At 40.1% G+C, this 17,999-nt stretch overlaps 1 protein-coding gene across 1 annotated transcript in view; it reads left to right on the top strand.

The window, feature by feature from the left end:
• The window catches only part of znf608 (zinc finger protein 608), a 66,971-nt gene that overhangs the window by 26,927 nt on the left and 22,045 nt on the right, over nucleotides 1-17,999 (top strand). The window contains 2 exon segments of the mRNA XM_051951275.1: nucleotides 7,003-7,273; nucleotides 16,408-16,495. Of these exon segments, the coding sequence (XP_051807235.1) occupies nucleotides 7,003-7,273; nucleotides 16,408-16,495 (359 nt within the window).

The following is a 17,999-nucleotide window of genomic DNA, read 5'->3' as shown; positions in this document are numbered from 1 at the left end:
TCCACACAGAATTAACTCAGTCTGTTGGCTCTACTGTGCTAATTATGCAGCATTGACGCACATCAGTTGTCCAGCAGTTTTATCGGACAGCTCCCCGTCATGTTCTTGGCCTCGGGGCTGTTCATTTATTTCCCTTATGTTGCCGTTTGCAGAGAATTATCCGAGCTCTGTCAGGCGTAGAGAGGAATACATCCCCTGTCGGGTCAGATGGGGTAAAAGCTTCGGGTTTAAACCATGCAGTCACAATAAAAACCCCTCCAGCTGTGTCGTGTCGAAGTGATATTTCAGTGTGGGGATTTTTTTAATTAAGAAACACTGTGAGAAAGGATGATTTGTTTGAAGCCACGAGGGAATCGGCTTCATGTTTTTATTGTTATTTTTGCAGTGCGACTCCGGATGGCTGTAGCTGCCGTGTGATTTGTCTACAAGAGGAAGAAAAAAAAGGCGTTAACGGCAGAACAGAAGTCACCGGGGATGGTGGTTCCTGTTCTATAGTTAATTTGCTCTGTGTTTTGGTCGAGGTCGTCCTGGGTGGTCTTTGTCAGCAGCTGTGTGGGAGTTAACAGGAAGCTCGGCGGATCGTCTGCCTTTTGTTTTATTGCTGCTTTGCATGATAAATTTGCATTGTTTGTCGAGGTTTTAACGTCAACGCCGGTTGGTGCAGCCGAAACAAAGCTTCCCATAATAGCTGGATTACTGAGGCTGCGTGGGCGGCCGAGAACCTGAAGTGTTGGTGAGTTTCATCCACGTACTGAAGCATGCAAGTGACAAAAGAGGAAGAAAGTAGTTGTTTTAGAAGTTGCAAGAATATGTGCAACTGGAAAACGTCACATAAATCCCGGTTTGACCTCTTTAATTAACCTCAGTAGTCTCAGCTTTCTTGGAATTATAGATGTCTCTTCTCCAAAGGATTTTAAAGAAACTCAGATGCATTTTCACCAGAGAAACCAAAGTGTAAATCGAGGATCCCAGAGGTAGTTTTAACCATAGATTGTATACAAAAGATGGACGTCATCCATCGCTTGTGGAGAATCGTTTTGAAACCTCAGTTGTGGAGTTCGACCATTGGGTTTCCTTTGGTTACCTAACAAGTGAAGATTGGATTTGACTGAGAACTCATAACCTGTTTTTTTGTTGATTTCCCTTGAAATGGGACTATATTTTACAAAATAAAAACCATTTAAGAAGACTTGAAACTTACAGTTAAGACCATAAACTCAATAGGAAATTATTTGCTGAGGTAACAAATCAAGTGAGACTTCTACAGAATTGGACTTCAATTGCAGACAAAGGAGTCACCCTCTGCTGGCCGGTAGAAGGAATGCAGGTTGAAGATACAATGCAGGTTGAAGATACTTTGGTTCTGACTTTGCTGTCTAGACCTAGATGCTACATTCATATATATATATATATATATATATATATATATGTTCTTTTTGCTTGGTATCTGCTTGGACTTCCAAAAGATGGCTGTCACCCACTGTTTGTAGAATGTTGTTTTGAAGCCTCGACTTTGGAATTTGACCATCTCGGGTTTTCTTGGGTTTTTCTTTCGTTTTGTCTATTTCCCTTGAAATGGGACCATAATTTACAAAATAAACATCATGTGGTTTTATTACAAATAAAATCATAAACCCGTTAGGAAAATATTTGCTGAAGTAACAAATCAAGTGAGATAGAGGCTCATTCTCTCATAGACTTCTACAGAATCGGACTTAAGGAGTCGCCCCCTGCTGGCTGGTGGAAGGAATGCGGGTTGAAGATACTTTGGTTCTGACTTTGCTGTCTAGATCTGGATGCTATGTTCATATTTCTATACTTTTTAGTTGGTATCTACTTGGGCTTCCAAAAGATAGATGTCACCCGTTGTATATAGAGTGTTTTCTTGGAAATTGACTGTCTTGGGTTTTTTTTTTTGAAGCTGGATGTAAAAAGCGAGAATGGGATCTAACTGAGAACTGTCGTTAATTTTCCTCTAAAAGGGACCAAAACTAACTAAAAGAAGACCATTCTGCACTGAAGGAAACTTAACTTGTTTAGCTAACAACAGGTACCATGACAAAGACTTCTGTGGCACTTAATCGTGAATTTCCCTCTGGGGATTAATAAAGTCTAAGTTTAAATTGAGTTTTTCGAATAACTTCAGGATGCTTTAGTTTCTTTCTCGTAAACATTTTTCTTGCTAAAAAGGATGCGAGTCAAATGTTATCGTGTTAAGGACACAAAGATCAATTCAAACCAAAATTATAGATGTGAAACCTGATCTTGACCACAGTCAAAGTGAACCATGGCACGGTTTGTTTGTAGTGTACCAAATGTAGGAAGACTGGCGAATAGCATACATGTTAAAAATGTATTGTAGATGAGGTGTAGTACTCTTACCATTTAATACTGTAGAGACCGGAGGAGGCGTCACTCAGACTACAGGAAGTTCATGTTGGGAAGCAGTTTAGCTATTAGAGGGGCACCATGACAAAGACTTCTGTGATGTTCATGGTGTCCGGCCGGGTTTAATGTACTTTTCGCCACCCTTGATGACTGTTTTTTTTTTACAGTGTTTTTGTCTTTTAATGTTTGCAATAACTTTAGTTGCTGTGAGATAAAAGTTTCTGGCATTTCCTGGGAAAAGCATTCAATGAGAAACTCAGATTCACATTTTAACGAGAGTTGGTTGCAGATAGATGGAAGGTTTGGCAAAAGTTTCCCTGAGACATTGCTGACAACAGCTTTTGGCTCTGATTCCAGTTTGAGTCCTCTAAAACTGCAGAAACCTTGTTGATATCCAGCCCACAGTGATGGAGTTGTGACCTTGACCATAACCTCTGCAGAAGAAAAATAACAGGAGGGTTTTAAAGAAAGATTCAGAGCAACTTCCAGTCATTTGTTTTTCCGGCTAAACAAGTAAGAGAAATCTTTCCTTGTCGGATTTGAGCGCTACCTGTGTGATTGATCTTCATAATAACAGAACAGAAGCGCCGCTCCGTTATCCGGGAAACGCCTCGGATGAGCTCCGACTTGACAGAACGCTGCTGTTTTCTCGACTCGTCCACAACGAAGCACGACGAGGAAGTTCTTCTGAGCCGTTAAATCGCTCAAGAATATCTGTCAAGCCGGTAATCTTTATTGAGCCGTAATGGCGAGAAAAATCCTTCGCCGCTGATTGCTGCTGCTCTCTCAGCAGAATTATTTCCCAGAGCGGTTGTAATTGTGACCGTAATAAGTGGCGAAGATAAGAGTGGAGCTCTTAAAGGCGCCGTTGACATGGATTTCATTACGCGTTGCCATGGTGATGATGGCGGCTAAGATCACTCACAAGCTTTGAAAACTTAAAGACGTGTTCTTGGTTTTATGAAACACTGCTAGGAAGGAGAAAGTGGGAAGAAATATGGAATAACTGTGAGCATTTCTCTGAGAGACAGAGTGTCTGACAGACTGTAAAATGAGTGTAGCTCGGTGCTGAATGCAGAGTGAAACCCTGTCAGAGTTTTAAACCTTCCTGCAGGCACACCGAGGCTGAATGCTTCCAGACTTTTGGCATCATTTGTATTTTATGTCATCATCATGTCCTCGTAGTTTTCATTTATACGAATAAACAACATTACAGTGTGTTATTAATATTAAAGTTATTAAATTTTAGTTTGAACGTCGTGAATTTTTCATACAATGCAGAGAAATGACAAGATGTGGTTTTGTTTTTGCTGAAAATCGAAGCTTTCAGCCTCCTAATTAGCTTTTTAAAAAACTGTCGCTGCAGCTTTAACTCGTGTAGAATTTCCAATAATGCAGCTTCGGTTTACTGCTCCTTGGTTTCAGTTGGAAGTAGAGAAAAACTTACAATATTATAATCATTTAGTTGTCCTTCTATTGTATCAGTTTATATAACTTTAACCGGTTAAATTTCACATACAGCACTGTTCAAAGGTTTGGGGTCACTTAGGAATGTCCTCATTTTTGAAAGAACAGCAGTTGTTTTTTTTCAGTGAAGATAACATTAAATGGATGATAAATCCAGTGTAGACATAGTTAATGTGGTAAATGACTATTATAGCTGTAAACGGCTGATTTTTAATGGAATATCTCCATAGGGGTACAGAGGAACATTTCCAGCAACCATCACTCCTGTGTTCTAATGCTACATTGTGTTAGCTAATGGTGTTGAAAGGCTCATTGATGATTAGAAAACCCTTGTTCAGTTATGTTAGCACATGGATAAAAGTGGGAGTTTTCATGGAGAGCATGGAATTGTCTAGGTGACCCCAAACTTTTGAATGGTAGTGTATGGATCAATAGATCTGAAAGCTTGGACCAACCACAAAATGTTTTTCACATTAGAAGCACATCTGGAATTTAGTTTTTTCTACACAAACTCATAGCATCCTTCAGTTTTTCAACAAAAATCTTTACGTAATTTAAAGTCTTGTCCTTTAATCAGACTTCAAATTAGCACTAAAAGTCGTCTGCAAACTCCTTTTTAGTCTTTCTTTATTCCTCACATCTCCGCAACAACACAGTGGAGTGGAACCATCAGGGTTGACAAATTTCAGAGATCACGGAGGTCAGTAAATAATCTGCGTTGTAGAGGAAGTGATCTGCACATTAAACAGCAGGCAAATCTCATTTCCCTGCCAACACAGAAACCATTTTCCTGTTATTACTCTCAAGTTGGACGAGTTCCAGAGTTGCTTCATTGTGCTGTTGGTGAATTTTGCTAAGTCACTCCGTGAGAAAGTGTCAGCTAATTAAAATGTGCAGCTTCTGTACGTTCGGCTGGAAAACCTTCATCCCAGAAACTCGTGATGGAGGGTCTCGTAAGGACTCCGGCAGTCACGACAGAGAGGGAAAGAAAAAGGTTTTTTTTTTAAAGTCTGGATGTAGTTGAGAGTTGATTAGCTGCCACTCAACATTAGGAAGTTGGTAGCTGCAGCCTGCGGAGGGAATAATGAACGGTGTGACATTTGGAGAAAATGTCTCCTCTTCTAAAAATGTCCTTCCGATGCTTGACGCCGTTATGCGGCATTATCCACATTCAAATAATCAGATGTCAGCTCACTTCGGTAATATTAAAATGACTTTAATAATCTTATATTTCCGACCATCCCTCTCCCTCTCGCATGCAGTCTTTCACATATTCATTTGTGCAGAAACATTCAGCGCCGCTCTAGATCTAAATCTCATTAAAAAATAATGAAACTGAAGTTATCTGAAGTGAAACTACAGATTTCAACTGTTCCATCTCGAATCATCTGGGTCTTCTGCTCGACCATCTCTGATTTGATGGAAACTTTTTCATCACACACCATGGATGTGTAAAATGGTATCTGTGAAATTCTAGATGGATTTATCAAGTACTTTCCGAGGTATTTTTGGTGAAAAATTTTTTTTCCCGCACATTGAAATTACGGATGGGAATTTCGACTAATTTCCCCACCAACTAGTCTCAAATTTTATTTGCCACTAGTCGACTAGTCTATAAAGCCACATAATGACAGTGAAGAAACATTTTCATTTATATCCCGCTCCGTAAGTCTGGATGGGATCTGTAGTGACTGTGCATGCGCGATTCACCTGCCGTCTGGAGTGATGTGTCCTCTAATCAGACACTGGGACTGCTGTGGGGTTACTGGACTGACAGCCTGTGCTTTGGGAGGGGGAGGAGCTCACAGCAGCACCTGCTGCTTGTTGAAAACAGTAACTGCAGAATGATCCGAGTTTTCCTGTCAGAGTCTCCAAAACGGCAGAAAAAGTCGCTAGATTTGTGGCTAGTCACTTTTGACAAAAAAAAAGTCGCTAGGACGCTTTGGAAAGTCGCTAGATTTAGCGAGAAAGTCGCTAAGTTCGCAACACTGGTTTCTGCTTACACAGCCGACAGGCGACCTTGTTGTCATCTGCTGCTTCAAAATACTGCCAAACGGTGCTGATTTTCTTACGCAGGAGCGTCGCCATCTTCCCACTTTACCTTTCCAAACTTTCTTCCCCAAACTGTGTGGCCCCGCCCCCTGCTACGTATGAGGGGAGGGGGGGAGGAGCAATTCTCTCCCTCACTGCTCAGCCTGTTTACAAAGAAGCCGATGCAGAGGCGCGAAGAACAAGGTGCATGATGCTTAATGCAACGTTTAACCGACTAGTAAAATACTAAACGTTTAATAAATGAGTAGGCGGTTAAACGATTAAACGACTAGTCACGCACATCCCTACTTGAAATATAAGCCTGTGTTTGGATGGCAGTATCTCAGACAAAAACCTGACATTTCCACAGTTATTTCTCATCATGATTTAGAATCTGAAATGTTCAACAAATTAGTCCAGTTATATTTGGAGAACCAAAGTTGTTTTCTGACCAGATGGAACTTTTTTGTCTGATCCAGTCTCTTTTTGTTTTGTGGTACAATGTGTCATGCCATTTAAGACAGTGCAACAACAAAAACATTTCTGTGATCAAATATTTCATCATAAAAGTATTCTACATGTTTAGTTTTCAATTACTGTGACATGTGGTTCAGAAAATATCACTACAGTAGTGGACTTTATTGGTAATCTATGTTGGAAATTTCAGATTTTTGTCTTTAATAGTTCCTGAGATATTGTCGTTCAAACAGCTTCAAATTTCAATGTGGAAAAAAAAACTGAGAAAAATGGGTCGATGGGGAAAAAAAATATCTCAAAGTGCTTGATAAATCCATCTAAAATTTCAAAGATATCATTGTAAATATCCAGTGTGTGATGGAAAAGTTTAAAGTAAATCAGAGATGGTCGAGCAGAAGCCTCAGATGATTCGAGATGGTACAGACTCACATTTCAATGCGAGAAAAACCTGCTGAAAGTCTGCAATTTAATAAAAAAGTTTAGCTCAGAAAGCATTTGATATATTAAGAAAAAAATCACAAATATCTTAACATTTATATTTTTTCCTGTAAAAATTTCAGGCAAATCAAAGATGGCGGAACAGAAAATTTCTACGTTTTTTCTTACTTGTCTGAGTCCTCTCTTCTTTTTGACCTCCAGGTGGACCCCATGTTCACAGTACCAGCTCCCCCAGCTCCAGGCCACCCCGGGGCCCCTGGATCCTCCCTGCCCTCGGCCCCATCCTTCTCCCCTCCAGCCCTGCCCACCTCCAACCCCAAGCAGCTGGCGGTGAGGACAAGGTCCATCGGCACCAACACCCAGGACGGAGGTGCCTCAGGGGCCCTGGAGGGCGACTCGGCCTGCCTGGGTCCCTGCCAGCCGGGGACCAGCGTCAACCTGGAGGGCATCGTCTGGCACGAGACCGAGGAAGGTAGGCGGAAACTCTGAACCAGTAGACACATCACAAACACCTCACAGGGATGGTTTCGTTGAGTATCCGGACTTACGGTCTCATTAAAGACGAAGAAAACCTGTTTTCACTACATGATGCCAGCAGAGAGCATTGTGGGGGTTTAGCTAGCAACAGGGCACCATGACAAAGACTTCTGTGGCGGTTAATGACCTCATATCTGAGTGGTATTTCTAATAACAGAGCTGGCTTTGTGGCGTGAATCATATGTCTGTTGACTAAAACACTAATATCAACACAAGACAAATCTCCTCAAATGTCAGTTTAGTTTAACAATCAATCCAAAAAGTAGCATATCTATCGTTGTGCCACTAACTGAGTTCTCTCTTTACGACACTCCCAATTTTTAAGGTACAACTGGGACATCCTGACAAAATTCTCACTAATTTAGCAGAAAAATGTGTATTTTGCATGGTGCTTTTCACTACTGCCAACAGTTTCCATTCATTCATTCTAAAATAAAAAAGTTTGCTTGGAGACCAAATGGTTCCGACCAATGGTGACATTAATGATGTCCAACCTAAACTATCAGTCTGATTTCCGGTGCTGATACTGAACCAACAGTAGTCCGACTGACCTTTAAGGAAAACTCTTTCTCAGGATTCTTAGACTTTGTCTCCATTAACGAGACCGAGGAAGGAAACTCTGGACCTCTAACACATTCTAAACATCTCACAGGAACTGTTTTGTAGAGTCTTACGGTCTCATTATTTCTGGAAATGCCGGCTGCTGTCAGTTTTTCTCTTCCAAATGTCTTTCAAAATGTCAACACATAGACCAGAACTAACCACATGACTTGATTTATATTTAAGTTGAAAAATATGTGTTTTGCATGATTTGATCCACTAAAACAGCAGCATTTTCAACGCTTCAGTTATGCAAAGGATGATGCAAGTGTTTGCGTCCATGTTTTTAACGGTGCATGCGTTTCTTTAGAGATGTCTGGAGTTATTTTTGCCCTCACTCTGATCTGAATCATTTAATATTTAGTATTTGCTGATACCAAGTCCCAATCTGATGCAATTTTTCTACATAATACACTCCTCAAAGTTCCTAAAAGCGATCCGATGAATGCTGGACAACTGGAAAGATCTGCAATCTGTTAAGAAACAACACTATTTCTGAATCTATTCTCAATGTTCTGTAGGTGAGCATGAACCTTTTAGTGAAACTCCAGTATGACACTGTCTGAAATGTATTATTAGAAGGTAAATGTAGCGTTAGAGGGTAGATGTAGCGTTAGACGGTAAATGTAGCATTGGAGGGTAAATGTAGCATTAGAGGGTAAATGTAGTGTCAGAGGGTAAATATAGCGTCAGAGGGTAAATGTAGCGTTAGAGGGTAAATGTAGCATTGGAGGGTAAATGTAGCATTAGAGGGTAAATGTAGCTTCAGAGGGTAAATGTAGTGTTCGAGGGTAATTGTAGCGTTAGAGAGTAAATGTAGTGTCAGAGGGTAAATGTAGTATTAGAGGGTAAATGTAGCGTCAGAGGGTAAATGTAGTATTAGAGGGTAAATGTAGCTTCAGAGGGTAAATGTAGCGTTAGAGGGTAAATGTAGCGTCAAAGGGTAAATGTAGTGTTAGAGGGTAATTGTAGTGTTAGAGGGTAATTGTAGCGTCAGAGGGTAAATGTAGCATTAGAGGGTAAATGTAGTGTTAGAGGGTAAATGTAGCGTCAGAGGCTAAATGTAGCGTCAGAGGCTAAATGTAGCATTGGAGGGTAAATGTAGCATTAGAGGGTAAATGTAGCATTAGAGGGTAAATGTAGCTTCAGAGGGTAAATGTAGTGTTCGAGGGTAATTGTAGCGTTAGAGAGTAAATGTAGTGTCAGAGGGTAAATGTAGCATCAGAGGGTAAATGTAGTATTAGAGGGTAAATGTAGCTTCAGAGGGTAAATGTAGCGTTAGAGGGTAAATGTAGCGTCAAAGGGTAAATGTAGTGTTAGAGGGTAATTGTAGTGTTAGAGGGTAATTGTAGCGTCAGAGGGTAAATGTAGCGTTAGAGGGTAAATGTAGTGTTAGAGGGAAAATGTAGCGTTAGAGGGTAAATGTAGCGTTAGAGGCTAAATGTAGTGTCAGAGGGTAAATGTAGCATCAGAGGGTAAATGTAGCGTTAGAGGGTAAATGTAGTGTTAGAGGGTAAATGTAGCGTTAGAGGGTAAATGTAGCGTTAGAGGCTAAATGTAGCATCAGAGGGTAAATATAGCGTTAGAGGGTAAATGTAGTGTTAGAGGGTAAATGTAGCGTCAGAGGCTAAATGTAGCGTTAGAGGCTAAATGTAGCGTTAGAGGCTAAATGTAGCGTCAGAGGGTAAATGTAGCATCAGAGGGTAAATATAGCGTTAGAGGGTAAATGTAGTTTTGGCAAGTAAAGTTTTGCGTTCAAAGGATTTCATTTCAAAGTGCAGAACTTGCGCTACGTTTACAGAGAGTTACAGTAAAACAGGGACGGATGGAGCAAAGAAATCTTGATTGATTGGTTGATATGTTCTCATCTGACCAAATTCTCATTGATCTGACAATCTGTGGTCTTACTTTTACAAAGAGAAAAGCTCTAAATGAACAGTTTTCCAGGGTTAGTCCATTATTTTTGGCTGCAGGAGGAATAAACCCAACAATTTTCCAAGTTCCTGAAATGGGAACTTGGAATTTCCAATATCTGACCAGAAACACTGGAAAAAAATAAAACACGATGTCGTATTTCGTACTCAGAGACACAGATAAGATTTCTCAAATTTAACATTTTACATCGTTTCCCAAAATGGATGAAAATGCACCAATATTGATGAATTCTCTGATGTGGTCTCAGATAGTTTGGAGGAAACCTTCCGTTCAGCAAGTTCAACCCAGCTGTCTGCACTGGGTTCAGAGCTGTAAAATTGCGGGGGTGTCCAGAGGTGGTTTGTTCCTCCTGTATAACTAATTACAGAAGATCCTCGGTTTACGACGTCACTGACCTACAGTGTTTCGTCGTTACATCAGCACTGGTTGCGTGGAACTATTTGGCAAGCGAAGTGGATGAATACGTCATCATGGCGCTATAAGATGACTTTGTTTCCGTTCTTCGGATGTATGCCAACCTTGGATTGTGCTACATTTGCTGACTTTTTGCCCTTCATTATGGCTTCCAAGCATGATCAAGTAGACCAAGTTGTAAACACAGGTCACCATATTCTGGTATCTTCTTATAGATTGATTCATACATGCATGAAAGTCGTTGGTATTCATGACTTTTATGAAGAACTGATCGATATCGTGATGCACGTAACCGCTTTGTTCCGACTTACATTGATCCGAAGGAACGGACCCCGACCTAAGTCGAGGACCTCGTCTATTCAGAGCTTTTCTCTTTATGAAAGTAACAGCAGAGATTGTCAGACCAATGTAGACAAAGCAATCGAGATTTCTTGCTCTGTTTTACTGTAAATGTCGTGGAATTTCTGCATTTCAAAATGAAGTCCTGTTAGCGTAGCTTTGATGCACTTTGTCTATAAGCAGAGATGTGAATAAAATCTGGAAAAATAAAGTGCTGAGTCCAATTCACAGAGTTTCCAGAGATGCAGGATGTGGAAAGACTTTGGTGTCAAATAAAATGGATTTTTCTACGCCTCAGTAGAATCTGAGCCGCCTGAAACGCCTCGGCAGCTCCTCTGATCTCAGCTGACGAAGACGTCTGGAAAAGAAAAACTCTCCTTCAGGTTTTATTCCTGTTGTTTGTGAGAGTTTGAGGTTAACCTGCTGAGAACACAGAAGACCTCTTCTACTAAACCTCCAGCAGGTTTCCAGTAAATCACCTCTTTTAGTCGTCCTCGTTAAAACCGAAGATGCTGCTGTTTGTGGAGTCGTTCGTCTGCATTTAGAAGCTGGAGAAGGACAGTTTTTTGATTCGTGACGCCTCCTGGGGAGTAAATACTTCAGCCTCACTGCACTGTTTGGCATTTTCAGAATGAGTCGAACCGCAGCTCTGGTTGATAAAATAATATGGAATCTTCTAGCTAACACAGAACAGGAGGAAGAGGAGGAGGATTTAAACGTGTTTTTAGACGACTGCAGTAAAGATGGAGACCAGAGGAAGAGTTTCATCATCATCATCATCATCATCATCATCCGATTCAGAGGAAAAAGAAAAAACATGGAGGCTGTTTTATTGTTCGGGAGGCGGAGTGACAACCGGAGCCCCGTCGTCACGGCGACGCAGGTTGAATGTTAATTAAGCCGAATGCTAATTGTAGCGACAGAAAGGAAGCTTCCTCCTCCTCCTCTTCCTCCTCTTCCTCCCTGCAGGAGAGCAGACTCTAATCAGAGCCTGATTAACTAAACCTCTAACTGTCTGTAAATAATTATCACAGAATAAATCTGCATCCAGTAAACAGCAAACAGTCAGAAAACGCTCCGTTAGCCCGTTAGCTCTTAAAGGAACGCTTTGCATTCACATAGTTCAGGTTTTGGTTCATAGTATTCACCTTTTTGATGCAGTAATGTCCAGATTTTGCAGTTTTGGGGCTTTTATATGCAGATATTTGATGTTTTGGTTGGACATATTCAGATTTCTGACATTTTGGTGCATTAATCTTGAGTTTTGTTCCATTAATATTCATTTTTTGGTGTTTTAATGCAAAAATATCCTTGTTTTTATCATTTTGGGGCATCGAAATTAAGGTTTTTGACATATCGGTGCATTTTGGTGCATTAATCTTGAGATTATTTGATGTTTCGGTGCTGTTTTGTTGCATTAATATTCAGGTTTTTGGTGTTTTGATGCATTAATATTCAGATTTCGGATGTTTTGGTGCAATAATGTTCAGGTTTCTGACATTTTGGTGCATTGTTATCTGAATTATTGAAGCTTTTATGCCATTATATCCAGTTTTTTATGTTTTAGTGTGCTAATATTCAGGTTTGTTTACATTTTGGTGCATTAATAAGATTTTGAACAATTTGTTGTGTACTAACACAACACATGATGTTTGATGTTAGGATGCATAAATGTCCGGGTTTTTGTTGTTTTGTTGTGTCAATTTCCAGTTTTTTTTGACATTTTGGAGCATCAGTATTCAGATTTTTGATGCTACGGTTCAATACCATCCAAGTTTTTGGTGTTTTGGTTCCTTCAAATTTAGTATTTTTATGTGTTTGTGCAATATTATCTGGATTATTGATGCTTTTGTGTCATCATATCTAGTTTTTGATGCTCTTGTGTGGTAATATTCAGGTTTTTGATGTTTCGGTGCATTAATCTTGAGTGTGTTTTTAAATATTTTGGTCCGTTAGTATTCAGATTTTGGACATTTTGGTGGATCTTATTCAGATTTTGCCATAATATGACATTTGTTCTGCTTTGGTGCATTCTCATTCAGTTTATTTGCATTTTAGTTTGTTTTTTTGTCAAGTTTTTGGCATTTTGGTGTGTCTAAGTTTAGTTTTTTATGTTTTGGTGTGATATTATTAAGATTATTGATATTAATATTAAGATTTACTGCATTGATTTCCAGTATTTTTAGCTTTTAATGCATTAATAATGAGGCTATTTTATGTTTGGATGTGTTACTATTCAGATTTTTGACGTTTCGGTGCGTCTAAATTTAGTTTTTAATGTTTTGGTGTGATATTATCTGGATTATTGTTGCTTTTGTGCCATCATATCCAGCTTTTTGATGCTCTTATGTGTTAATTTCCAGGTTTTTGATGCTTTGAAATATTAATACTCAAGCTTTTGATGCTCTAGTACGTTAACATTCAGTTTTTTAACATAGAAATCAAAGCTTTTATCTGTAATTTTGCTAAAAGGGACTTTTACAGCACTATTAATGCTTCATAAAGCTGATTTCTGGAAGGTTTCTGGAGAAGAAGTGTGTCTAAAGCTGCCGAGGAGACGTCAGCTGATGTTTGAAGCAAAGCAGCAGTAAAATCTGTGAAGCAGGAAGGAAGCAGCAGCAGCGACTCTGACAGCTGAAATAAACCAAACTGCAGCTAAACCGGCCTCTTTCGAGACAGAAATCAGCTGAGAGAGGAGAGGAACATTCATTTTTAATTCCTCCTTTAGGTTTGTTGTGATGTTTCTGGAGAACGCGTCGCTTTCCTCCGAGTCACAACAAACGTTCAGCTCGTTTGTGAGGCGGAAACGCTGTTTTTATTTCAGGGAGCTTCAGGAGAAAACAGACTTTGTGAATGTCAGGCACGTCCTGAGCACCGACGCCCGCCTCCAGCAGACTGACGAGATGTCGAGTGTTTGGCGTCTTCAGGCGGAGACGGAGTCACGAGGCCTAAAAATAGAAACGCCGTCACGTTTCCGACCCGGCGAGGCTTCAGGCGACGACGAGAAGCCGCTGCTGCTGCTGATCTTTGCAGTTTATCTGCGTATTTTTAGACGTTGCTGCTCGTTATCGCCGCTTCGTTTAACGAGCGTCGCTTTATTTCTCCGTCTCTGCTGCCGGTTCTTCTCATTTTCAGCCACTTGTGTCTCTGCAGCTCCAAAATAATCCACTTTTCTCCTCATTTATATTCATTTTACACGAAATAAAATGAAAAAATGCTGACATTCTATAAACTGGAAATGAAAAACAATCGCCTTATTAATTGAATACAGCTTCTCGCCTCAATTTTACATTTTTTATAGCTTTTAACTGCTTAATAAAGGATATTTACACATGCAAAAACTGTTAAATGAATGATATTTGAATGATAAAATGCAAATAATCAGACATACTGCTCTTCGGCAGTAAAGTGGCATTATTATTTTTATTGTGTAATTACAATGTAAGTCTTACAAAAAAGAAAAATACAAGTTAAATTTACTAAGTTAAGGTTCTAATTGAAAGTTCCTGTAGTTAGATCATGTCAAGGATGTTTTATTACATGAAAACACAACATAAAGATAAAAACCTTGGTTATTTTGCATTTTTTTGTGTTGAAAAAGGCAATTCTGAATATAAAATAATGTTACATCACTATTATTAAACACTAACTGATTATTATTATGATAATTATAATCTGTCATAAGTATTTTGGAGTTTTTAAATGTATCTTTACCCCAAAAATCTTGTATTTTTGACAAATATTTAATGTGAAATGAATGGATTTACCTAAAACACTAAAAACAAAAAGCATTTTTTAGTAGAATTACAACAATAATAACTAAATTTTCTTTAATATCAATTTTATGGTGTTTTTCACATATAACTTTACATAAAAATCTTGTTTATTAGTAGTAGTTTGTCTGAGATCATATCAAGTATTTTTGGAGTTTTTAAATGTATTTTGCGCAAAAATCTTGTATTTACATCATGATGCTGCCACCACCGTGCTTCACGTCATGATGCTGCCTCCACCATGCTTCACGTCATGATGCTGCCACCACTGTGCTTCACGTCATGATGCTGCCACCACCGTGCTTCACGTCATGATGCTGCCACCACCGTGCTTCACGTCATGATGCTGCCACCACCGTGCTTCACATCATGATGCTGCCACCACCATGCTTCACATCATGATGCTGCCACCACCGTGCTTCACATCATGATGCTGCCACCACCGTGCTTCTCATCATGATGCTGCCTCCACCATGCTTCTCATCATGATGCTACCACCACCGTGCTTCTCATCATGATGCTGCCTCCACCGTGCTTCATATCACAGATTTTTGACAGATTTTTAATGTTCAAAAACTGTCCATGTTTAAAATTAATAAATTTACCTAAAAACACTTCATAGATTATTTTCTTCACTGTATTTTTGCACTAGACATGTAAATTCTACTTCTGTAATATATTTATACGTTTATGTTTTGCAAAAATGCAAAAAAATGTAAAATTTGTGGCTTATTGATGTTTTTTAAACTATATTTCCGTGACTAACCGTTACTTTTGTCATCATTTAATCTGGAGATATTTAACCCTTAAGAAGTTTTTTTAATTTTTGTCATCCCAAATAGCAAATCAATAAAGCGACAGATTCCTGTTCATGACCATGTTTTATCAGACGTTAGAGCTGTGTTTCAGCTGTGGGTTGTTTCTAATCACATCCATCCAGTTTATTATCTGCAGGTTTGGCTTCCTCTGGTTTACCTGTGAAGGTGGCGGCCGTCAGACGTAATTGAAGAGCGAGGAGTCGTGTGCTGCAGTCGAACCTCGTTTCAAAGCTGTAATGCGTCCAAAATTTGATTTGCCGCCGGCGTATCGCAAAAAACGGAGGTTAATGGTTTTCAAATGTCAGCCTGAGAGTGCGGCGTTGATTTCAGACGACTAAAGGGGCTTCAGATTAGAGTTTAAACCTTGAAGACTAAACATTTCTCTCCGGCAGAAACCTGACAGGAATGTAAGACTCCACTTTCTGACTAACCGAGGCGGCAACAAACAGTCGGAACCACTTTGAGCCTCTTAAAAGCTGAACTCCGTCCTTCAGCTTTTCATTTCCAGATTGTTAACTACAGACGTCTGCTCATCACAGCCGGCTTTTTTCCTCCTCTTTCAGGTGCTGCTTTTTATGTCGTCTTTTATCGTTCGTTACACATTCCTCGTTAGACACAAGCGAGAACAAAGACGAGAGTTTCTGCAGCTCCGTGAAAGAGTGAAAAAGAGGCGAAATAGAGGCGAAGTAGACGGTCAGACAGGGTTGGTGCTGGACAGCAACTCGTCTTTTAAATAAAACAACAAATCTGTTCACACACCTGTATCTCTGGAGTCCAAATTCAGCATTTTAAGGTCTTATTTCACATAAAAATGTGTTTGTATGCAAGAATAAAGTCACAAAACATTAATTTCTTAGTGGCCACCTTCACAAGTCCCTTCGGAGGAGTCATAGGTGTCTTGGTGGTCTCCATCACATGAGAGTTTCTCTGAAAGGGTGAATATTTGGGATGTAAAATAATGAAACAAACCATTTCACATACCTGTATAACTCTTTGGTTCTATGAGTCTAATTTCTGCATAAAAGTCCAATTTAAGATGTTATTTCCTGTAAAAATGTGTCTGTTTGTGAGATTCATGCAGTAAACATTAATTTCTTTCCACCGGCTGCTCCTGTTTGAGTCCTGAACCCTGTGTCACCCTGATACAGTCCCAGTAAATCCACCTTAACCTCTTTGTTTGTGGTCGACAGGTGTGCTGGTGGTGAACGTGACGTGGAGGAAGAGGACCTACGTAGGAACTCTGTTGGACTGCACCAAACATGACTGGGCTCCTCCAAGGTAACCAGAACATCCAAGACCTACCACAAGACTAGTGGGAGGGTTGAGGAGGGATTTCTACAAAGTAATGTTCATTAATTACAACTAGAAAATGAAAAATTAGTGACTGTCACCACCATGCTTCACATCATGATGCTGCCACCACCGTGCTTCATATCATGATGCTGCCACCACCATGCTTCACATCATGATGCTGCCACCACCGTGCTTCATATCATGATGCTGCCACCACCATGCTTCACATCATGATGCTGCCACCACCGTGCTTCACATCATGATGCTGCCACCACCATGCTTCACATCATGATGCTGCCACCACCGTGCTTCATATCATGATGCTGCCACCACCATGCTTCACATCATGATGCTGCCACCACCATGCTTCACATCATGATGCCGCCTCCACCGTGCTTCATATCATGATGCTGCCACCACCATGCTTCACATCATGATGCTGCCACCACCGTGCTTCACATCATGATGCCGCCTCCACCATGCTTCACATCATGATGCTGCCACCACCATGCTTCATATCATGATGCTGCCACCACCATGCTTCACATCATGATGCTGCCACCACCATGCTTCACATCATGATGCTGCCCCCACCGTGCTTCATGATGTTTTTGGAGTGACTAAAATATTAATATTAAAAACAGTTATTCCTGCTAATGCAATGTCTTATACAGTCACCATTTTCCTGTACTGAGTATACATTTTAGTTTTAAAACCGTCTTTTTGCTTTCCTTGTTGCATCTCTACACAGGGACAGAGTATTTTTTGGCCAGAAGTCGAGGCCTTGCTGTGAAAATTCGTCTGCAGGTGAAATCAGGCTAAAAATCATATTTGAAAATCGATCCTTAATCCGGCAATGAAAACATTTTAATGACGGGGACAGAACTGTGTAATTTCCCCAGCACGCTCCTGCTCCGCTTATTTCCCCGCTTTGATCGATGGCGTTTCGTTGTCGTCCTCGCTGGCCTTTATTTGCCGCTGATTGTTTATTTGATCAGCTGAAAGGAGCACTTATTTTCTTCAAAGAGCTTTAATGTTGCTGAAATGATAAAAGGGCCAAACTGGCTGTCAGCTGATGAGATTTAACAGAGTCGCTCTCCACTTTCACTAACGCCGAGTGGGTCCTTTTTTTTTTTTTTTTGTGTAATTGCCAAGTGGAAAATGTGACAGTCCCTCCTCGCTCGGCTGAAACCTCTCAATTATTGCTCCTGTATGTAAATGGTTGTTGTCATGGCGATTACGGCTTAATCTCGGGAAGCGGGGGCTAAATTGCTTTTTTCATTTGGACTCTTGTCACCGTCTGTCAGCGGTCGCCGAATGCGGTTTTATTCTGCGGATCAATGGGAGTAAAACACTTCCACTTTGATGATTCATTATGAAACCAAAACATCAAATTAAAAACATTAAAAAGAAAACACGTCATAAGGGAACGCGAGAGGCGACGAATATCCTTGAAATGTCAGAGGAAATCAGTAAAAATTTCAGCTGC

Source organism: Acanthochromis polyacanthus, chromosome 7 (genome assembly GCF_021347895.1).
Source record: "Acanthochromis polyacanthus isolate Apoly-LR-REF ecotype Palm Island chromosome 7, KAUST_Apoly_ChrSc, whole genome shotgun sequence".
Taxonomy (NCBI): domain Eukaryota; kingdom Metazoa; phylum Chordata; class Actinopteri; family Pomacentridae; genus Acanthochromis; species Acanthochromis polyacanthus.
This window is presented reverse-complemented; position numbering and strand designations above follow the sequence as displayed.